Source organism: Mycteria americana, chromosome 18, assembly GCF_035582795.1.
Source record: "Mycteria americana isolate JAX WOST 10 ecotype Jacksonville Zoo and Gardens chromosome 18, USCA_MyAme_1.0, whole genome shotgun sequence".
Taxonomy (NCBI): Eukaryota; Metazoa; Chordata; class Aves; order Ciconiiformes; family Ciconiidae; genus Mycteria; species Mycteria americana.
Genome location: NC_134382.1, coordinates 5026934 through 5046578, shown reverse-complemented (window position 1 = coordinate 5046578; position 19645 = coordinate 5026934). Strand labels below are relative to the sequence as shown.

At 40.3% G+C, this 19645-nt stretch overlaps 1 protein-coding gene across 6 annotated transcripts in view; it reads left to right on the top strand.

Moving 5' to 3' along the window:
• The window catches only part of VPS13D (vacuolar protein sorting 13 homolog D), a 111721-nt gene that overhangs the window by 85498 nt on the left and 6578 nt on the right, over positions 1-19645 (top strand). For all 6 annotated transcript variants that reach the window (XM_075520736.1, XM_075520733.1, XM_075520737.1 and 3 more), the window contains 2 exons: positions 574-769; positions 18791-18922. In XM_075520736.1, the coding sequence (XP_075376851.1) occupies positions 574-769; positions 18791-18922 (328 nt within the window). The remainder of the gene's footprint in view (positions 1-573; positions 770-18790; positions 18923-19645) is intronic.

Here is a 19645-nt window from a genome sequence, read left to right as displayed (position 1 = left end):
ATGAACTGTTCCGAGTCTTTTGAAGCCTCAGTAGGTTCTTGATTTCTTCACAGCATTCAGATTCTCAGCAACGGAAATGTGCGCAGAAATGTCTGTTGGCAGCATCACAGTTAAAATCACACAAAGCCAGTTTAAAATATTTGACTTTTTCCGGTGGAGAAATGCACTTTTCGATTTTCTGTCTCAAATTGTATAAGCTTTTGTGGTAATAGAATTTTGTCACGTTGTAAGTAACCGCTTCATCTCAGGAATAGATGAGGACTGTTTGTGTAAATACAGCTGGGAAATAAAACAGTATAGACACATTTAAAAATAAACATATTTAATAATGAATTAAATATTTTTCTGTGGGATATGACTGTCTGTGCGCATGCGTGTGTATACTACATATACAAAGTATAAAGTTGTAATGTAATCAGTTGTGAAACAGTTTTTGTATTACATTAACTGCAGCATACATTTCTGTCAAGCTTGACAGTAAATCATTTAGGCAGACAGCATCAGCTGTGACAAGGTTCTGTCATTCCTGGAGGCAATACTTCTGTCCTACCTTGCTGTTCTTGTCTTTGCTAGGTATCATTGGAGGATTGACAAGTGTAATAACTTCAACAGTTGAAGGTGTGAAAACTGAAGGAGGCGTCAGCGGTTTCATATCGGGCCTTGGGAAAGGGCTGGTCGGCACAGTAACCAAACCTGTGGCTGGGGCTCTGGATTTCGCATCGGAAACTGCACAGGCAGTCAGGGACACTGCCACTCTAAGTGGCCCCAGGTCAGTAAGCAGTTTCTATTTCCAAACAATAATGCTGTAAAAGTGCATAGCAATACCTGCTGCAGTTTCTAATCTGATCGTCTTTCCTTACCCAAAGAAACAATAATTTAATCAAGTTTACTATGAGCTATTATTAGTGGTGTAGCCCGTTTCATTCCATTTGCTTTTTCTTTAATAGATGGCATTTGTTGATACTGTAACAGAAGTGAAATTTGCATGGAAAAGCTGCAACGTAAAATGGGAATTATTAAGCTACAGCATTAGATTAAAGCAAAATTTTTAAAAGGCTATATATAATGAGATTAAACTTCCACCATGGAATCCTTATGCAGGGTTGAAATGGAAGAGTTCTTCTCCCTGCTCTACCTCCAGCTTCCTTTTAGCTGTGTAGAAAAACAATTCTTCAAAGGTTTGAAGAGTTCTGGCATCAATATAGAGTCATTATCTTCTAATTTTCATTTTGTACAATAGTTCTTTCTCGCAAAAAACGTGGATGTATGTCCACATGCTTATCTGTTTACCCATACGTATGTGGATGTTAAGTGTCATCACATCAGGACGGATACTTTGGCTTGCTTCCTGAGTTCAGATACTAGCATAATGTGGTCTCTACAAAATAATGATTATGTTTAAAGTAAATGAATGTTCATTAGCACTGACTATGAATGGGGAAGAGGGAAAGGGCTAAGTTCTAAAAAGGCTGCTCTGAGAGAAGACTCTTTTTACTCTTTGTGGCCAAGAGTTTACTTTATATGATAGCACTATGCCAAGAAGTCGTCTTGTATGTACGTGAGATCCTGCGTGCTGAAGAAGTGAAAGAAAATCCTAAGTAAATTATTGGCAGAAAGCTTAGAGAAAAATGTTTGCAAAATGTTGGGTTTTCTGGTTGTTTTGTTTTCCCATTTGGCTTTTCCATTTCCTGTATTTTATTATGCCACGCTTGGAGTCCTGAAGTGTCTACCATCAGTGTTTCAGTAAAGAACAATAAGCTTGATGAAGTGTGAGCGAGGTGCAGGAAACTTTGAAGAGTGAACCTAGGTGTACTTCGTTGTGAAAATGGAAGTGTTTACATGTATGCCTTATGTATTTGGTACTTAGCTTGATCTGTGAAACCAAGAGGTCAAGGATTACCATTTGATAAGTACATATGCATAAAATTACAGGAGAACTCTTAAGTGCATCCCTGAGAAAACACATCTACTGTTTTGTTGTGTATGTGTCTTCATTTTGTGACTGTACAGGTTGATTTATTTAAAGGTGGGGAGAAACACACCTGGCTGTACTGTTAGTTGTCTTACCAGCTGAGCTGTGTTTTTATTATAGTTTGTTTCATGATACTCGTATACTTAAAATTCATGTTTTGACATACTTCCATGACAGCCTATGCACAGTAGTGATGATGTTATCAACAGCTGACAAACGAGATAGCAACTGGGAGAGGGCCTCCAACCAACCTTATCTCTAGCTTGTGTTTGCCTGTGTGACATATTTCCCTTTAACTTGTTAACTGTCAATTAAGGGATGAAGTTAAGACAGATGAGCTGAACCACATTTTTGCTTCCACTAGATTCTGAAATACTATTGTCATAGACAAGCACTGTGGAATTATTTTAGTGTTTACGTACACTCTGCAAAAAGTTTCCAACCCAGCAACCTTCTGCAAGGGGAAAAAAAAAAACCCCAAACAAAAAGAAAAACCTTTCTCACTTACACTTCTCCAGTCTACAAAATCCGATCAAAACTTATTTTAGATAAACAAACGTACTTGAGAATATGTAGATAATGTAGGAGGGGAAAAAAACCCAAAAAACATACCACCACTTATAAGCAACCTTGCACTCATGTCCTCTTTGGTAAGGGTTTTTTTAATGTGCTTATATAATGAAGCAACCAAATTGTTCTTTCGGGCGTATTAAAAAAAAAAAAAAAACAACAAAGGATTTGTACATTTTTTAGACTGCTGTGTACCAATATCCCCCTGCCGCATTTGTTAACCGTTCAAATATGCGTGGTTTGGAATCAAAATAGAACAGTGTTCCAAACCCAAGCTGCTGGCTCCAGTTGAATATTCTGTTTAAGCATGCTGGGCCATGTAGGCTCTTCCAAGCTAAGTACACAAAAACAGCTAACCCTGATGAATATAAGTTTATGGCAGTAACTGATCTCAAGTGTAGTTTTGAACAACTGAAGGATGTGAGTTAGTAAGCGTGGCGAGAGCCATCTTGACCTTATCTTGAGACTGACAGCCTATGTGTGAGTTTCCAGTACTGGTGCGAAGTTGAGTCAACCAGTTAATTACAGTTGCATTTAAATAGCATGATACGTAACCGTAAATTATAGGCCCCTTGCAGTTCTCTAATTACATGGTTCAATTTTTAAAAAACCCTGAGTTTAAGCTGCTTGACTTTAACTGTTGGATCAGTTTTGAGTGAGATGAGGAATTTTAACTGAGGTTGTAGGTTTTCCTAAAAGGCATGTTCTAATTCCAGCAAAGTCACTGAATTGAACAGAACACGGAGGAGGACTCTGTAGCTTGTGTTACTGTGCTCAGGCTACATGGACATAAGTCTCTTTTGGCTTCAAAATGTATTGATTTGTATTGGGACTCATGCAGCCAGCACAAACCCTGTGTTTGGAAAATGGAGCCAAACTAACGCGGCTGAGCTGCAGACGATGGCTCATAGCTTACGGTGGTAGTTTCAGAAGTGATGTGTTTAAAGTACAAGAAAACATTTTTTTAACTCTAACTTTAGGCTGGACTTTTTTAAGGTTAATCTTATAACTTATTATGTAATAATGTAATTTATTATGCTTGTTATTTATGAATAAAGCTGCCTTAATACTTTCAAATTTTAATGCAGAGGAGAGCATAAAATAGTTGTTGACAATGCAGCATACATCTAATTTATAAACAGTTAATGTCTGTGCCTTGATACCTTTTTTTTGAGTGGGTTTTATGTGTTCCAAGTACTCTAGTGTCACATACAAGAGTTCTGATTATTTCCATATTTGTCATATACTGCCAAAAGTCTTAAAGACCAGTTCAAAACAGGAAAGCTGTTATGTCTCTAGATATGCTTGGAAAGCTCTCTCCTAGAAACGTGTTTTAAGTCCTAGTGCAGCACAAGTAAAGAACATTTATATTTAGATGTGTGTCTAACTTCACAAGTAGTGCATTATGGCTTTCTCTCAGGCTTCTGCCAGGTCAGTGCAAGTTGAAGATTATTCTTGAACGGTTGTTGCAAGCGTTTGTGTTCTTTTCTGATAGTCAGAATGTGAAACTTAGAAGGAGATAACCTCATGACCTACCCAATTCTAATGAATTCTGTCAGGGAACTAGACTGTATTAGTTAATAGTTTGAGATTGGCGAGCCATTAATGGTCACAGAAAATGCTTATGTAAATATTTGATTCTTTTAAATGTACTTCACCTGGAAAGCAGCAGCTTGTGCTAGTTATTCTTTTGTTCACCACTTTTCTTGCCATCACTTGGAAACGTGCAGTGAGGTTGCAAAGTTTGAGACAATGTCAACGGCAGGCGATTTTTTTTTTTTTTCCCTTTATGCACCCATCTCTGTTTGCTATGATTTCAATTGTAAGGTCAAAAGCAGTAGACTTGAGAGCGTGAGTATCAGTGACACTGAGAAGAAGTAGAAAATATATACCTACTTGCATGGAACAGCAACTCAGCTAATACGGTGCAAAGAGTATATTCTCCAGGTTCTCAAGTTTTAAAGATAAATATTGCTTGAACTTTAACACCCTCTGTATGTGTCCCAAATTCCGACCTGACCTTGGACTTGATCTAGATCTGACTTCAAGAGTCTTTACAGTAATGTCAGTCATGTATGGGCCACGACTCTGGGGAACGAGACGTTGCTGTTCTCCTGGTAAGCCCTACCTAAGATTTTCCTGGAAGCCAGAGAGAAAATACATTTACTGGCTAGTATTCACTGTGTTGTGGAAATGTGGAAATGTTGCATACAGGACAGTTCAGCTGACTTATTGGTCTAATCAGTAAATTACTTGGGCAGTGTGATTTCCTTCATATCCTCTTTTTTCCCAGTGGGATAACAGGTCTTTATAATGAACTGTTCTCTCAAATGGTCTGTTTTCTTTTGAGCAAACTTGTCCATTTTACTCCTGTGGCACTGTTAAATGGCTGTAGACATTGGCTTTTCCTCAGTGCTAGCCCTACCTCCCGTCTTCAGTCGCTGCTGAACTTGATTTTACGGGTTTACATTCTGCTGTCGTTAGTCTATCCAGACTCTTCTATTGCTGTTGTTGAGTTACTCTGAAATCCCCCCAGTCTGTAAGTTCCCATCAGTATTGTGTGAAAAGGGACCATCATATCCCTGTTCTGTGACAAGCTGCGCTCTGCAAGTCATCCAAAATTGTGCTGGCTGGTTTTACTGCCATATCACATTGCAAATTGATATCCAGTTTTCTGCTTGCTATTTCCCCCCCAAGAGTTTTTTTTTTAATGTTTTGTTTTATTTTACTGCTTTGCAAGTATCTCCTTGTCATTTAATATTTGTGTTCTGGATTATTTCTCCCCAGATGAACCAGGTTGCAATTTTGTAGGTTGAATCCCATTTCATTTCCTGCCATATTTCTGACCTCTTCAGGTTCTTTAGTGCCTCACTGTCCTCACTGGAGTTTTAAACACCTCTCAGTTTGTCCTCTCCAAATATAATTTTACATGCTGCTTTTACTAGATCCTTGAAGTTAAGAAAGCCTGGTTTTGTGCCCACACATTCTGCAGCACCTCAGCAGATGCTTCTCCCTGCTTTAATCATTTTCTGTTACCAGTCTCACCTGCTCAGCACCCTTCTGTTAGGTTTTAATTGTCCACTGGTAACTTTGTGTAGTTCTGTTGGAGATCCTGTTCTGTTCTTCCAATGTCTACTCTTGCTTGTTGCATACACGACTGTAGGTTTTCTTGTGGGGGAAGTAGTTCTTCAAACTGCAGGCCTTTACCTCTTCAGTATGGATGATTTCATCTCGAAACCTTAATTTTTTTTCTGAAAATGCACATCAGCTATTTTAGTTTCTTAACTAGAAAGAGACAATAATCCACCATCTAAGATCTAAAATGATTTCAAAATAAATGAAGCCACCCTTAAGAATGAACAGAAAATGGTTCTCTCTTCCTTTTGCTTATTCAGAGAGTGCTTCTTACTGCCATGAGACACTCCTGGCTTGTAGTTGTGGCTATGGTTTTCTTTTCTACAGTTTTCTGTAAGAATGATTTTTTTTTTTTCCTTGCTCTTACTCAGAATTTTTTCCAAAGGAATGACTCAGGGTAGGAGAAGTGCAGTCTTCCCTAGACTACACAGAAGTAAGTCTCACATGCTGTACATCAAGAACCTAACAGGGCTTTTTGTCAGAAAAGTCTCAAGTAATGATTATATTTGACTGTGAGTGGAATCCTGTCAAGATTGCTTTGTGTATTCACTCCACCGGCCTACTTCCCCTTAAAGCTCTCTGGAAGGAATTCAAGCAGTTGAGGCATGTGGTTACTCTTCGGGAGTGCCTGAAATCATGAGAATTGAGGATGGAGTGCACTGCCATCCCACCTTTCGCTGCACTTCTGAATCTCTACGTACTCATACAGTGACTAATCCTAAAGAAGTCAGTCTCTAGTTAATAAAACTTACTATTTCAGAAAATAAAAATGTAATTTTCACAGTGGTCTGACTTTAGAAATAAAGGATAGTAGAGTTAAGCCCAAGAACTTCTGTGTGTGAGAGAGAAATATGGAGGGACAGCATTTTCTTCTTTTTTTCCGTGCCCTCCTCCAGCACTGACAGGCTGGGCATCTCACAGTTCTTCCCTTTGCCTTCCCCCTCTAGGACAAAGAGCTGAAGGATAATTACTTGGGAGCACAGCCTCTGTTGTTCACAATAAAGCAGAATTTGGTATGCGTGGTTGGAGAAAATAACTCTGATGCGTGTAGTTTTCATGATTTTTTTAATCCACAGGATATAGTAAAAGAAAGATGAACCTTTAAAACATTCAGTTTGCTTAATCGTATTTTATTGCAGAGTCTGTAATTTTAGAGCTGCATGTATAAAAATGTCACAGTTTCCTGTGTTCCCACATTGTTCCTTGTAGGAAAGCACTGTTAGCTGCTTAGCACCTACAGAAGTCCAGCTGATTTGGAGAATCCAAACTCCGCGCTAACATATCCCTCTCCCTTTCCTTTTCAGAGGGTTGCATGGTCATGAATTGCTCCCCGCTATAAACCCAAACTTTAACGCCTTTTTATGCATTACTGCAAGGACCTTGCTTTATGCCTGAACAATGTTTCCAGGATGTTATCGCTAGGTATCTCCACTACTAGATACCATTTAGATTTGGAGTATTTGTGAAATCAGTTGTCTTTACAGTCGGTTGTCTTTATCCCCTTTTTTGAACTTTACTGAATTTAACTATTTGGAAGGAGGGGAAGAAAAAAACCACAGCGTTTGGACCTACAGTAGCAACAGAATACTTCATTAATATTATATAGATGTGGTTACTTTCACATCTGCTGTATATGAATGTTTTTAAGTGATAGGAGGTTTTAGAAAAAAATAAAGCAATTACTGGCTTGCTATGTAATTACTTACTGGCTATGTTTAATCATACAGGTCTTACATTTTAGATACATCTGAATAGCCTCTGGAGCTTACGAGCTAGACTTTGAGGAGCAGGGTCTGAGATAGGAAAACTTGAAAACAAACACCTTAGCTATTTTATAAAAGACACTTTGTCAGGCCCAAGGGTTGAAGGTGCTGAGGCTGTTCACTAGAGCTCCCCTTTGCATTTTACTTCTGGCTTTTTATGCACCCTATGTACTAGCAGAGACGTTCTAGATGGTTTTGATTCCAGCAGGGAGTGCTAAACCTTTAGTTAAAACTTGTGTAACTTAGTTTGTTTAAAGCCTTTTTGCTTTGCCGTGACAGGATATATTCCTACTGTTAAAACCAAACAAAAGCCTGGTTTAAGAAAACTGTGTGGTCACTGGCTTTCACCATTGGTAACGTGTCTGTTAACATTAAAAAGGGAGACTTTATGAGGGACTGAACTGTCATTCTAAATACCAGCATCTATTTTGTAAGCAAGAAGGATTTTGCACTAAAACATCAGTGTTTAGCTTGACATTTGAGGGCAGAAAGAGACCCTGGATGCATTCAGACTGTTGGTTAAGGGACAGAAAGGGATGGGGCACTGGAAGGGAACATTGCGAGGGGAGGACACATGAGTGAAAACAGAAAATTAAAGCGAATAATGCTGAGCAGTTAGCCGAGCATAAACTGTGAAATTATGTTTTTCTTTGGATGTTCATTCGTTATTAGCAACAAATAATTTTGAAAAAATGAATGAATAGAGAGTTCTTGCTGTGATAGCCTCCACAAAACCAAAATATTTACTAGCGCCTTGGTAAGTTACAGCTAGAAGCAAGCGTGTTTCTGTCACTGGTTACAGGGTACTGCAGCGAGTGGAACTTGCACGGCTTGTGCATTAAACCAAAGACTGCTGCTATGGCCGGGTTCAGCACAGGAACCAGACTGGGCTTGGTTTCATTGTGTACAGTACCTGGTCTGGAAAGGGTGCGAGTTTGTAGGAAAAGGCATTACGTTGTGTTAGGCCAGTCTGGTGCGAAAGGAGAGTCACCGTCCCTGGAAGCACTGAAAAGCCGTTTGGATGAGGTGCTTAGGGACATGGTGTAGTGGTGGGCTTGGCAGTGTTAGGTTTACGGTTGGACTCCATGATCTTAAAGGTCTTTTCCAACCTCTGTGATTCTGAGAGGTGGCTGAAAATGGACATCGCGGGTGCAACACTTGCTCCCTTTCAAATGCGACACTTCTGAAGGCATGGGGAAGCTGCTGCTTTTCGGGACAGGCAGGCGTTTGCAATAGGTAACCAACACTTTCCACTTAGGTTAAATCCAAGGCACTGTCACGTAGGCCTGGCTAAGTCCATCAGAAATTTAAGCAATTATGAACTTCCTTCTGAAAAGAGCTGATAAATCCTTTGCTGGATTTACCACAGATTTATTCTACTATTTACACTTTAAGTGACAATTAAGAGGACTGCATTTGTTCCACAAAATGGAATTCTTCTACTGCATGCCCGCTTCACGGTATTTAGCTATTAACTACAAGGAATGCATCTAGACAGGGAGAAATTTTTATTTCCTTAGGAAATACTGGTATTTCTAGAGCCTGCATATTTTGTCTAATTATCTTATATTTCAGCAAAAGCTTTTGGACACCAAGGCCAAAAAGTAAAAGGAACACCTTTTACTGTGTTGTACGTTTTCTGGCATTCATGGGTTTTTTAGATGCTTCCTTATTCAGCAAGCACTCTGTGAACTGAGGCTGCGGTCTCAGTGGATTCTGTGTGAGAGTTTTCCTGGGCTGAAACAAGTACAGAGAGCTGCAGATTTAACTAGTCTGCAATGGCACCTCCTAGAATGGAACTGGACAGACTTTGAAAAACTGGAAAAAATTATATTTGTGTGTTAGCATCAACAGAACAAACTAAAAAGTCATCGAAGACCAGGCAATAAAGTATTCACAATTTCCATTCACAAATCTACTTGCTTAGAATTAGGTGGGATAAGTTGAAAGCGTATGCGCACCAGAAACGAAGGAAAGCTTTATTCAAAACAGACGTGTCTGTTGGAATGTACCAGGACAAATCATCAGACTGCATTAAACCAGTCGGACTTGATCCCCAGAATTGAAAAAAATTTAATACACATTCTGTGGGTTTTTATAATATCTTTTGGCCCTCTTACTAATATTTTCAGTTCATAAAAATAGTAGGAAAGATGAAACTGGTGTAAGGCAATAGGAATATAGCATTTGTTTATTTACTTATTTCTAAAGCACCAATGGCATGAGCTGCTGGCCAGCGCAGTGGCTGGCTGTTATGACCTCATGTCCCGAAATACGTGCTGCCTGTGCCAAAGGGGTGAAGTCTGGTACAGCAGGTCTAGGGCAGCTTTCTGCGAATAAGTTTTACCAGTCGTAATAGCGATGAAGGTAAGCACAGATATTTCTGTACCAAAGAATAAGTACATGGGTACCTTACGTTACGTACATAATCAGTAAGAGTTCTTGTGGTTTTCCGTGTATGTATTTGTTTCTCTTGCGTGTCTTTGGAATACCATCTTTCAAGTTGCCTTTCCATTTGCTTTCACTCCACATGATTTTGCCTTGAGATCACGTTAAAGGTTTCTTTACATCCTTAATTTTGTGACCTGTATCAAGAAGTGGCCTTTAATTACCACAGTAATAAAGCATTGAGTAGAGAGTACCTGAGCATACCCAAAGGTGGACTTTTTCCATTCTGAGACCAAATATAAAGGTGTAGGAAATGCCTGTTATATACAAAATGAAAATCTTCTCTCCTCTGCATACTGCATTTCCAGTAGTTTTGTGTCTTGCTAGAATTACATCCTGTGTCTTCCTCCCAAGCATAAATATCACGGCATCAGGTTCTCTGCGGTTACTCCACAGGTTTAAAATGGTAGAAATATTACACCGTGCAGCTGGACAGGTAGTACTGTTTGTGCTGATAGGTTTTATTTTCAAATTAAAAGATATGGCTTTGCTTTAAAACTAGTACTACTTCCAAGCAGTATTCTGAGCCAGGTTAGCCGAGGTGTGTATTTATGTAGTAATTACAGGCTTACTTGAAAGCAAGGCACCGTGTGGCGAGGTCCGTGCTAGTGTATTGCTAGGCTGTTTACCTGTTACTAGACAGATTTTTTCCTTTGTCATTAACGGCGAGGTTTTCTGTTCAGCCCTAGTCCAGAGCCTGTAGAGGGGAGCCCGGGGCCTGCTGGGATGGGGTTTTACACTTGTGCTGTCCTTTTGCCCTTCCACTGAACTCTTTTCATTTCAGTCATGAGCAAACAGTCAGTGCCTGAACTAACAACCCTGCAATCCTCCAAAGCACGCCTCGCTTACAGTACCAAACAAAGGGAGGCCCGCGTGGGCCGGCCCAAGCCAAGGAATGCAGCTTCGGGGTTCTGCTCCATAAATTTAACCAGCACGACAAAAAGGAGATAATATGAGCCTTCGTGATGATCTGAAAGGGGGAGGTTTGTGTCCCATTGATTGCGGTCTGGCCTACTGCCAGGCCCCGAGCCTGACCGACAGTTGAACCATATCGTGAAGGCGTGTAATACAGCTCAAGTCTTGTACAGCAGCCAATGAGTACATATCCAGAGGGCAAAAGTTTATAAAGAGTTGAGGCTGTCCTGTTTAACCCTCTCACACTGCATGTAATATATACTGCTGCCATTCAGAAATAGTCACACTGCTATTAAAAATGTAAACCTTCGACTTTCTTTACTTGGAAAAAATACATGTGTGTCTGATTTCTGATGTGCAGCAGATTTATAAAGTGATCTGAGAAAAATTATGTAAAACTGACCTTTTTTTTTTTTTTTTTTTAAACCAAAAAAAAATCCAACCCACTTTGTTTTCGGTACTGCTTTATCCATAGTTACTTTTTTGTTCAGAGATGTGTTCTGGGTTGTTCTACAAACTCTTTCATACAGATGGAGCTATTTATTGCCTTGATGTCACCTCATTTAGCATGTGGCTGGTATTTTTATAGATAATTTTTTCACCTAATGTTGCTGTTAACATGTGGAACGCTCTTTATCAGTTTTGTAAGTACAGCCAGTTCAATTGTTCTTGCAACTGCTAACTTTAAAAATCAAAACAAACTTTCTGAGTAGCTTTTTGTTAGGTGAAGTTTGTGGTAGGAGACTTTGCTGTGCCTGTTGCAGCGAGTTGTACTAACTGGAAAGTATATAAAGGAGGGTCTGAAGAGACAACATATATGGTCCTCAACGTTCACCTCACATAGTTCTTCATGCACGCCTAGCAGCTAATGCTGGCAGGGGCTCTGCGTTTGCTTTCTGCCCCAAAGAGGATTTGCTTTCCCAGAAGGATAGGAGTACAATATGGAGACGTTTCTGTTCCACTCAAAGTAAGGTGACCATGTTTGCATTTGCAGCAAATGGGCATTGCTTAGCCAGCACTGATGGTGTTTGATGGGACCATTATAAACGTGAGCACAGAAATAAGACTAATGCTCCACCTGCTACGCTGCCCTGCCTGTCAGCAGACTGTACGCAGGTTTTAAGACCTCGCACTGTGCCCCGAGGCCTAGCAATGTCATGGCCCTGGGCACTTTAATCTTCGCTAAGGCATGTTCAGCTCGTGTTTTTCAGATCGGTGTTTGCAAGAAGTCCCTGCTAAGAACTGTATCTTTTACACTGAATCAGAAGGTGAATGGGAGCATTTTTCAACACATTTGTGAGACAGGAAACTTGAAGGTGACAACTGTAGTCATCGCTCTGCGATCAGTACAGGAAGAGTCTGGGAGGAATTGGAAACTCAGATGGCAGTGTTACATTTTGTTAACCTCTTAAGCTTGATGATATCAAAGAGCTTGAAAAAGCGTTTGGCAGTGGCACAGCTATTGCAGTCAGAGGTGGAGCAAGTGCCACAGGTTGAACGCTGGTTGATGCGCAGCGTGACCGGTGTAAGTGCCACGCAGTTGTCTTGTACCGCAGGCACACACAGCTTACACAGAATTTGGATTTGTAATATGGACGTCGTAAGAACGTGCCCTTTGAGCGAGTACATCTGCTGCTCTGCTGTTCTTAAAGAAGTGATTCTCAATGTCTTAATTAAGCTCTTCTTCAGGCTCCAAGTTCACAAGGAAGTGAGAAGTTGTATACAAACACAGGACCAACGAATAGTTTTCAACTTTGTTTTGATCTTGTATACAAAAGAAAGGGGAAGGGGGGAGAAGAGCTCCATCTCCAAGAAGTAGGCAGGAACAGCCTACATGATAAACAGTTGCTTCTTCAGCATGCTGTAGTTCTCCTAAAAGTATATTGGGTCAGATAAAGGTCTTCAGCATCTGAGCTGATAGATCCCTCAAAAGAGGAGGGATTTGACTGTAAGTGGGAGGTTTTAACCCTAGGCACCATTTATTTGCATGTTTCTGCCTGAAACTAGCATTTTGGGAACACATTTAACAAGCACAATATATTCCATGCATTTGCTGGAATAAACGGTGCATATAAGCTTCCTCAGATATGCAGTCAGCAGGGAGCTGTCTGGCTCATGATTTTACACATTCTTGCATCTAACTGAGACATTCTAATGCCAAATCCAACACTCAGACTGACTGCACTGCGTGTGCGTTTTTAACACACCTTAAAAGCATCTGTGTCTGAATCGGTGAATGAATTCCATCACAGAGCTCTGCCAAATCTCCGGGTTCAGGCATCAGGTCTTCAAGAAATTATCTGCCTGTTGGGAACTGCACCCCCAAAGCCCAACTCTGGGAAGGAGGCAGCTGTACTTGCCCCTTGCAGTACAGCATTGCCAGCTGCCAGCAGAGTCACAACGGAACATGAAAGCTAAATTGCCACAGGTTTTTCTGAAATTGGGCCCAAGTCATTTGATATTCTCAGACGCAGAGAACTAGCACATAAAAAATAATGTTGTCTGTCACCTTATGCTCAGGACATTCCCGCTTATCACAAGGGTTCAACATTTGAAACGAACTACAAAGGAAGTACATCAATGAGGAAATAATCATGGAAATACTGGATTTTTAGTATTTTGCAAAGGTGTGATACGCAATGCAGACCATCTCAGGAATGGCATACCTTTGTTTTCTTTTTTTATCCTTATGATCCTGTGGTATGACTGCATCATCTGTAGCTTGTTGCTGTGATGGCTGAACTTCTAGGATAGTTTTTAAGGTATAGATTGTTCAGCATTTAATTGATTGTGGCACTTCTGAGCATGCTTCACACTGTGTCCTCCCATTACACATCTGAGACAAGTACTGTCTTCATTCTGCCTTTTGCGGAAAGTATGAGCCTGGGATGACGATACTTATGGATGGCTGCAGGTGCAATTCAGTCTTCAACTCGAGCAACTGTAGCAGGTATTTTAGTTGTTGCATATTTTATGATAGAAGATGTAAGGCTATTCCTCTAAGTCATCAGATTAAGTCACTTCTTAATGTCTGACATGCACTAAAGCCTCCTTAGACAAAGCACTCCCTGTATTTATGAAGCAGACTTTTTCTGGAGCCAAGTAACAGGTTTGATATTATTTCTCCAAAATACTAGCAGCAATTGAATTGTTTCATAGGCTTACACTACCTGCCAATTTTCCTTGGTTTGAACTAAGGTTGTTTTATAATTATTTCAAGGGGATAAAAATTGTTCCCAGGCTGAAAGTCAGTATGCCAAGTTACAGCCCAGAGCAGGCTTTTATCAATAAATTTTATGCAAACCTGAAAAAAACAAGTTTACAGTGGAAAGACTGACAGAATTTGAGCTATACCAGAACCAGTAACTTACTGCTTTAAATGAGTTGGAATGATGAGGTTGTTAAACTGGAAACCTTTATGAATGCGACACATTGATGACAGTTGCTGGAAGTTTTGGCAGCAAGAACTGGGTCTAGCTGAAGAAAATTATTACTAGAGTGTGGGGGAGAGCCCTGTGGCCAGAGAGATCTCTTTGGAGGGCTGACACGGCTGACATGCACACCAGTGTTTGTCAGCTAGAATGACTTGGGGTTTTGGTGGCAGACAGGCTGTACAGCGGGCGAAGTCTCTGTGAAGAGCCTCTTCCATCAAATACTGGTTTCAGACGCCAGAATTGCATCTCCTGGCACTTAGAGCTGTTTGTGCAGGACTTGGGGTGTCCTTGCACTCTTCCAGTTGTGGATCAAAATCTGTGTACGTGCTCAAGTTGGGCTTTTTGAACAGATCTGTAGTTGCCAGTGCCGCTCTCTTACCAAGAGGACAGATTAGAAATCCCACAGATACACTTTTTAAATGAAAAGTCATAGTGATTGCCATGCCAGTCGTAGGGTTTTTTCTTGTTGCTTTTTTTTTCTCTCAGAAGTTGCTAAATTTCCTTAAGTTGTTTTATTCTGAGTAATAATTCTAGGTGTGATACTGAGGAAACTGAAAGATGTAATAGCAAAACCACACACACTCTTATTTGTATATAATTTCAGAAGTGCAATGTTTTGTTTTCACAGACTATCTGTTGATACACAAAGTTTGATACCTTCTGATTTTTATTTTTTTAAATGTTTTTGTCAAAGCAATCTAGGTACACTTCAAGGAAATTTTTTAGGTCCAAAAGACCCTCAAAGATGAGTAACAGTGACAGCTCTCAAAAACACTGTATATTTATGCACCTCAGCAAGAACCTCATCTACATACCTGATAGTGTAAACCTGATAGGGGTAAATGCGTAGTGAAGGAACAAGGCTAAAAGGAATTCTGCAAAACATGTGATGTCTCTTGTAGAGTTTTTTTCTAAGTCGGTAAATAACGATCACCAATAATACCTGAACAACTTCCTTACATCAGTGGGTTGGTGATCTGTTTGGTGACAAAACTTCTGGCTTAAAACTGGAAAACTGAATCACAAGAATTCTGTGAACTGTTAAGCAAAAGCCAACCAATTAACACTGCTAACTGTTCTTAGTGTGCATACAGCCATCTGAAAGGAGATTCTCCAGTGTTCAGCTTTGTCTGAACAGTGAAGAACTGGAGTGTGTGCCTCAACCTTCTGACACCATTTCCAATCTCTTTGTGTCTTCATTCAGCAGCACTCTTCCCTGCTGCGACTAGGAGACGTGAGGGCATTTCTCTCTTGTATTGCCTTTGTGTGCTTATTAAAAAAGAATCAGCAAATCTGTTGAGTGCATGTTTAATGTAACACAGATGTGGGCACACCACTGTTCATTCTGTTTTACAAATCTTCAGCTTTTTGTATTTCATCAGCATTGCTTATTATTTACAGAATGTAACTTGAGACAGTAGAACAAATTTTTAGATTTAAAAAATCAAGTCGTGTGGAATGTTTTAAGCTGTTCAGACCAAACAGACCAGTTTGCCAAGGGGCTGATGGACTAAATGAATGCAATTTATGCTAGCTCTAGTGGCACTTAGTTGAAAAGCAGCTGACCTTCTTATCACCAAGATGAGAATTATCTTTTATCACCAGGATGAACAGTTTAGTGTGGAGGAGCACGGGGACAGTAAGCACTGTACTCTGAAGTACTTCTTCCACTTAAGAACGAAAACAAAACCTAAGAACAACCCACAACTCAGAAATTACCAAGCCTTCCAGAAATTCATTCTGGTGCCTAGTACTTTTGTAGTACTAGTACTTTCTCTCTGACCTGCTTCTAAGCCAGACATTAGAAACCAGCATTTGCTGATGTTCTGGTTTCTACGGATGGAATGGGTCTGATAAAAGGCCCTATTCTTTCCTCATTTACAGTAGTCTTGCTTGCAGTGCTTCAGATACCTCTTCTCGCAGTACTACAGAATATTAGAGAAAATAGCACAGTCGAACATTTATCTGAAAGATGGTTAATGTAAAAACCATTATGCAGTGTTGTTGCTCACTCCCATACGGGTGGTTATCTAACTTTCCTGAATGCGTAACAAGAAAGTGTCTACATAAAAAGTTAGTGATTGGCCAATAGTTAATTAAAAACTGCACATGCCGCTTTGGACAGTCACTCTTTCAACTTGTCAATAGAAGCTACAGGTGCTGTAGAGAGGTTTAACAGCCAATGGGGGCTTCTTGGATAAGTGAAATTTTGCCCTTTTACTGCTTTTGGAAGTCAGGAAGTAGGACAAACAGCAAGATGGGAATCACACCAGTTGGAACCCTTTAATTTATTTGGAACTTTGCCTCAATATTTTGCATTTCACAAAGGCAAACGCATACTTTTGTTTACTACTTTGTAAGACTCTAATAGGTAAAAGCAGGCACTTATTTGTTCACCTTTGGCATAGGTTCAGAAAGGTAACAATACTGTCAAGTAACTGTATCTGGTACAGACAAATCCTGTTTATATCTAAAAAATCTAAGGGGCAGGAGAGGTGACGTGCTCGTGAGTCGTAGTACTGAATAGTGAAGTTCTAACCACTGTATACAGCTATTAGTCAGTGGAATAATTTTAAATCCTACATAGCTGGTGGAAGTCATCTATTTACCTAGCGTTCAGGTTATTCTCATTCAGAGGAATGCTACTAATGGAAGAATACAGTTTTAAGATGTTGCAAATGAGGAAAACTAAGTATCTTTACATGGCAAATGGCAATTTTCATAGCAGCATTTTTTAGCTTGGATGCATAACACTGTAACTAACTAATGAACATCTAACCAAAACCAAAAGCAGTGCAGCAGAACAGGTAAAGCAGTGAGAACATCTGTCAGCAGAGGTAAAACTGAAAATTTGACTGATAACGTTCTACTGGCACTATTAATGAGAAGATTTGTTATGGTTTCTTAAGCCCCTGCTCTGTTTCGCATTCTTTTAGTTGGAGAATTTCCACTCTTCCTTTCATCCTCCCTGCTGACAAACTGACTTTCCATCTTAGCGTAACCATAGTTCAGCTGAAGTGAAGTCAAGAGCTTTTTGTCTCTCCTGAAGTTTCTCTCAAAGAGGATCAGCGATAAGCGCTACTTCTGAGCCGCTGTAATTTGTTAGGCAGGTCAGGGATGTAATAATCTCATGAACAAAATCAGAACTTACCAGATAGTCATCATGTACTACAAATATAAATTGGCTGATGTTTTTCTCTGCTGTGCTGGAAAGCCATTATCTTTGGCTTCTATACCTTGTTTGCAAAATCCGTTGCCAGTGACAAGGCCAGTCACCCTATGGGAGAGCAGCAAAGATGATGCCAAGTCATGAATGACATGTAAGAGATTCTGTTCCAGGAACATTTACTGCAGCCAAGAAGGGAAGGGGCAAAAAACCATGTCTGTCACCATTAAAAGGCAAGGGTGTCAAAGACTCGAAGGAAAACAAATTTTAAAAGGGTGCATGGGTTTCAGGCCTGGGACAGGACTGCTGAAAGGGAAAGGTAACAAAGAAACAAGGCTCCAGAGAAAACATCTGCAGAAAGCAAAGCTTAGAAGGCAAGTACTCTTGTGTGCTGTTGCCAAGCAGCTTAAAAAGAGAATGTGTTGTTACATGGGACATTTTTCCTGTCTTTGATCAAAAAGGATAGAAGCAGTTCATTGCACAGGATCTTTACGGGGCATCAAGATGGGAAGTAGAGAGCACTAATCAAAAGTGGTGCGTTTGGCTTGGAAAATTGCTAACAGCAGTAGCCTAAAGAGATATGAAAAAGCATGCAGCAGACCCAGAGTGATGCTGTTGGGAAAGGACAGAGAATGAAGCAGGGCTAGGCAGCCTGTAACACAATTCTTCAGGGGTAGGGCGTTCCAAAAGCTTAGAGGAATTCAGAATATTATTTTTTAACAAAATACTGCTAAGGGAGGTACCTCGCCTGCAGTTCTTTAGCACTGTGGCCAGTATCAACCTCTGATGTCTGTCAGGTCACACGTGTGTCTCTTATTATTGTCATTTTTTAACAGATGCTCAAGAAAGGTAAAGTATGCTAAACCCTACTACGGAAACTTTAGCAGAAACCCTAATTAACCGTGGCTTTTTCTTTTGTCTTAACTGCATGTTCCTATTTCCATAATCCTTCAATTTTCAAACTACTGACACTGTCCATCAATGTGAGCTCTATCTAGGTTGATGCACTCTTATTTTCTGTAGGGAAGGGAGAAGAAACAGTTGAATCAGTAAAACTCTGCAGATAAAAACAGATCCCAAAATCTGCAGACAGTATACTCGGTTCAGGTTGCTTCTTCCTATTAATTTAGCACACTGCCCCTTAATTGTAGAAGAAAACTGGCAGAAATTTCTTTGAAATGTAGAACGATATGAGTAGGCACCATGTCCTCCAGATCAAGTATTACACAATCTATACGCTGTATTTGTGAAGACCTTGTATTTTTAAAGGCTTTGTCGCACCTTATATTTCAAAATAAATAAAACTTTGTGTATTGACAGGTTTAAGTGGAAGGAAAAGCACTGCTGTTGCACTAAGTCATTTTTCTGCATCTATTTTTGCATGTAGGACACAAGCAGAGAGAGTGAGAAGGCCACGCTGCTGTAGAGGACCTCAAGGGCTCTTGCCCCGCTATTTAGAAAGTCAAGCAGAAGGCCAGGAACAGCTGTTCAAACTGACTGACAACATCCAGGATGAGTTGTAAGTACTGACTACACAGTTACTTGAAGTAGTTCTGTTTGCTGCCGTTGCATCTTCATGTTGTTGGGGAAGAGGGACTAAAACCGGTTTACACACACGCGTGCATGCATGCACACACACATTCCATTTGTTTTCTCTTGGTACTGATTAGCAGCACAGCATGAGCACTTGATGACTTCCACAGGGGCCTGTCCACCGGCTGCGTACAGACAGCACTGCAGGTGCCACAGGGCTGCTTTGGTTCACTTGTGGCTAACTGCCATCAATTGCACATCACATACAGGCTGTGGAAGAATCACACACTTGACTTGGTTTGTTGACTCCTACTTCTATTAATGTCCCTGGTCCCCTCTATCATTACAAAAGACAAAATCTCAGTAAGTTTCTAAGTAATCATTAGTCCATTTAACATGCATCGTACATGTCCAACCCTCCACGTACACTGATAAAACAAGTGCATGTTTTATCAACAAGTGCCCTGTACTCTTCTTCCTCTGTAACATGCAAACAGGCAGAACTAGTATCTCTTCCCTTATCTGTCCCTTATCTAGTCTAGTTCTCACAGCCCAAAGCCTAGGACAGTGGTTAGTGATTCTGGGACAGCAATACATGAATCACCACTGACCTGCACGGACTGCGCTCTGAGGTGGCTCTGGTTTCAATGTGAGACAAGCTCACTTGGATGCCTGTGGTACATGTTATTCCCAAGCTATGGCTGTTAAC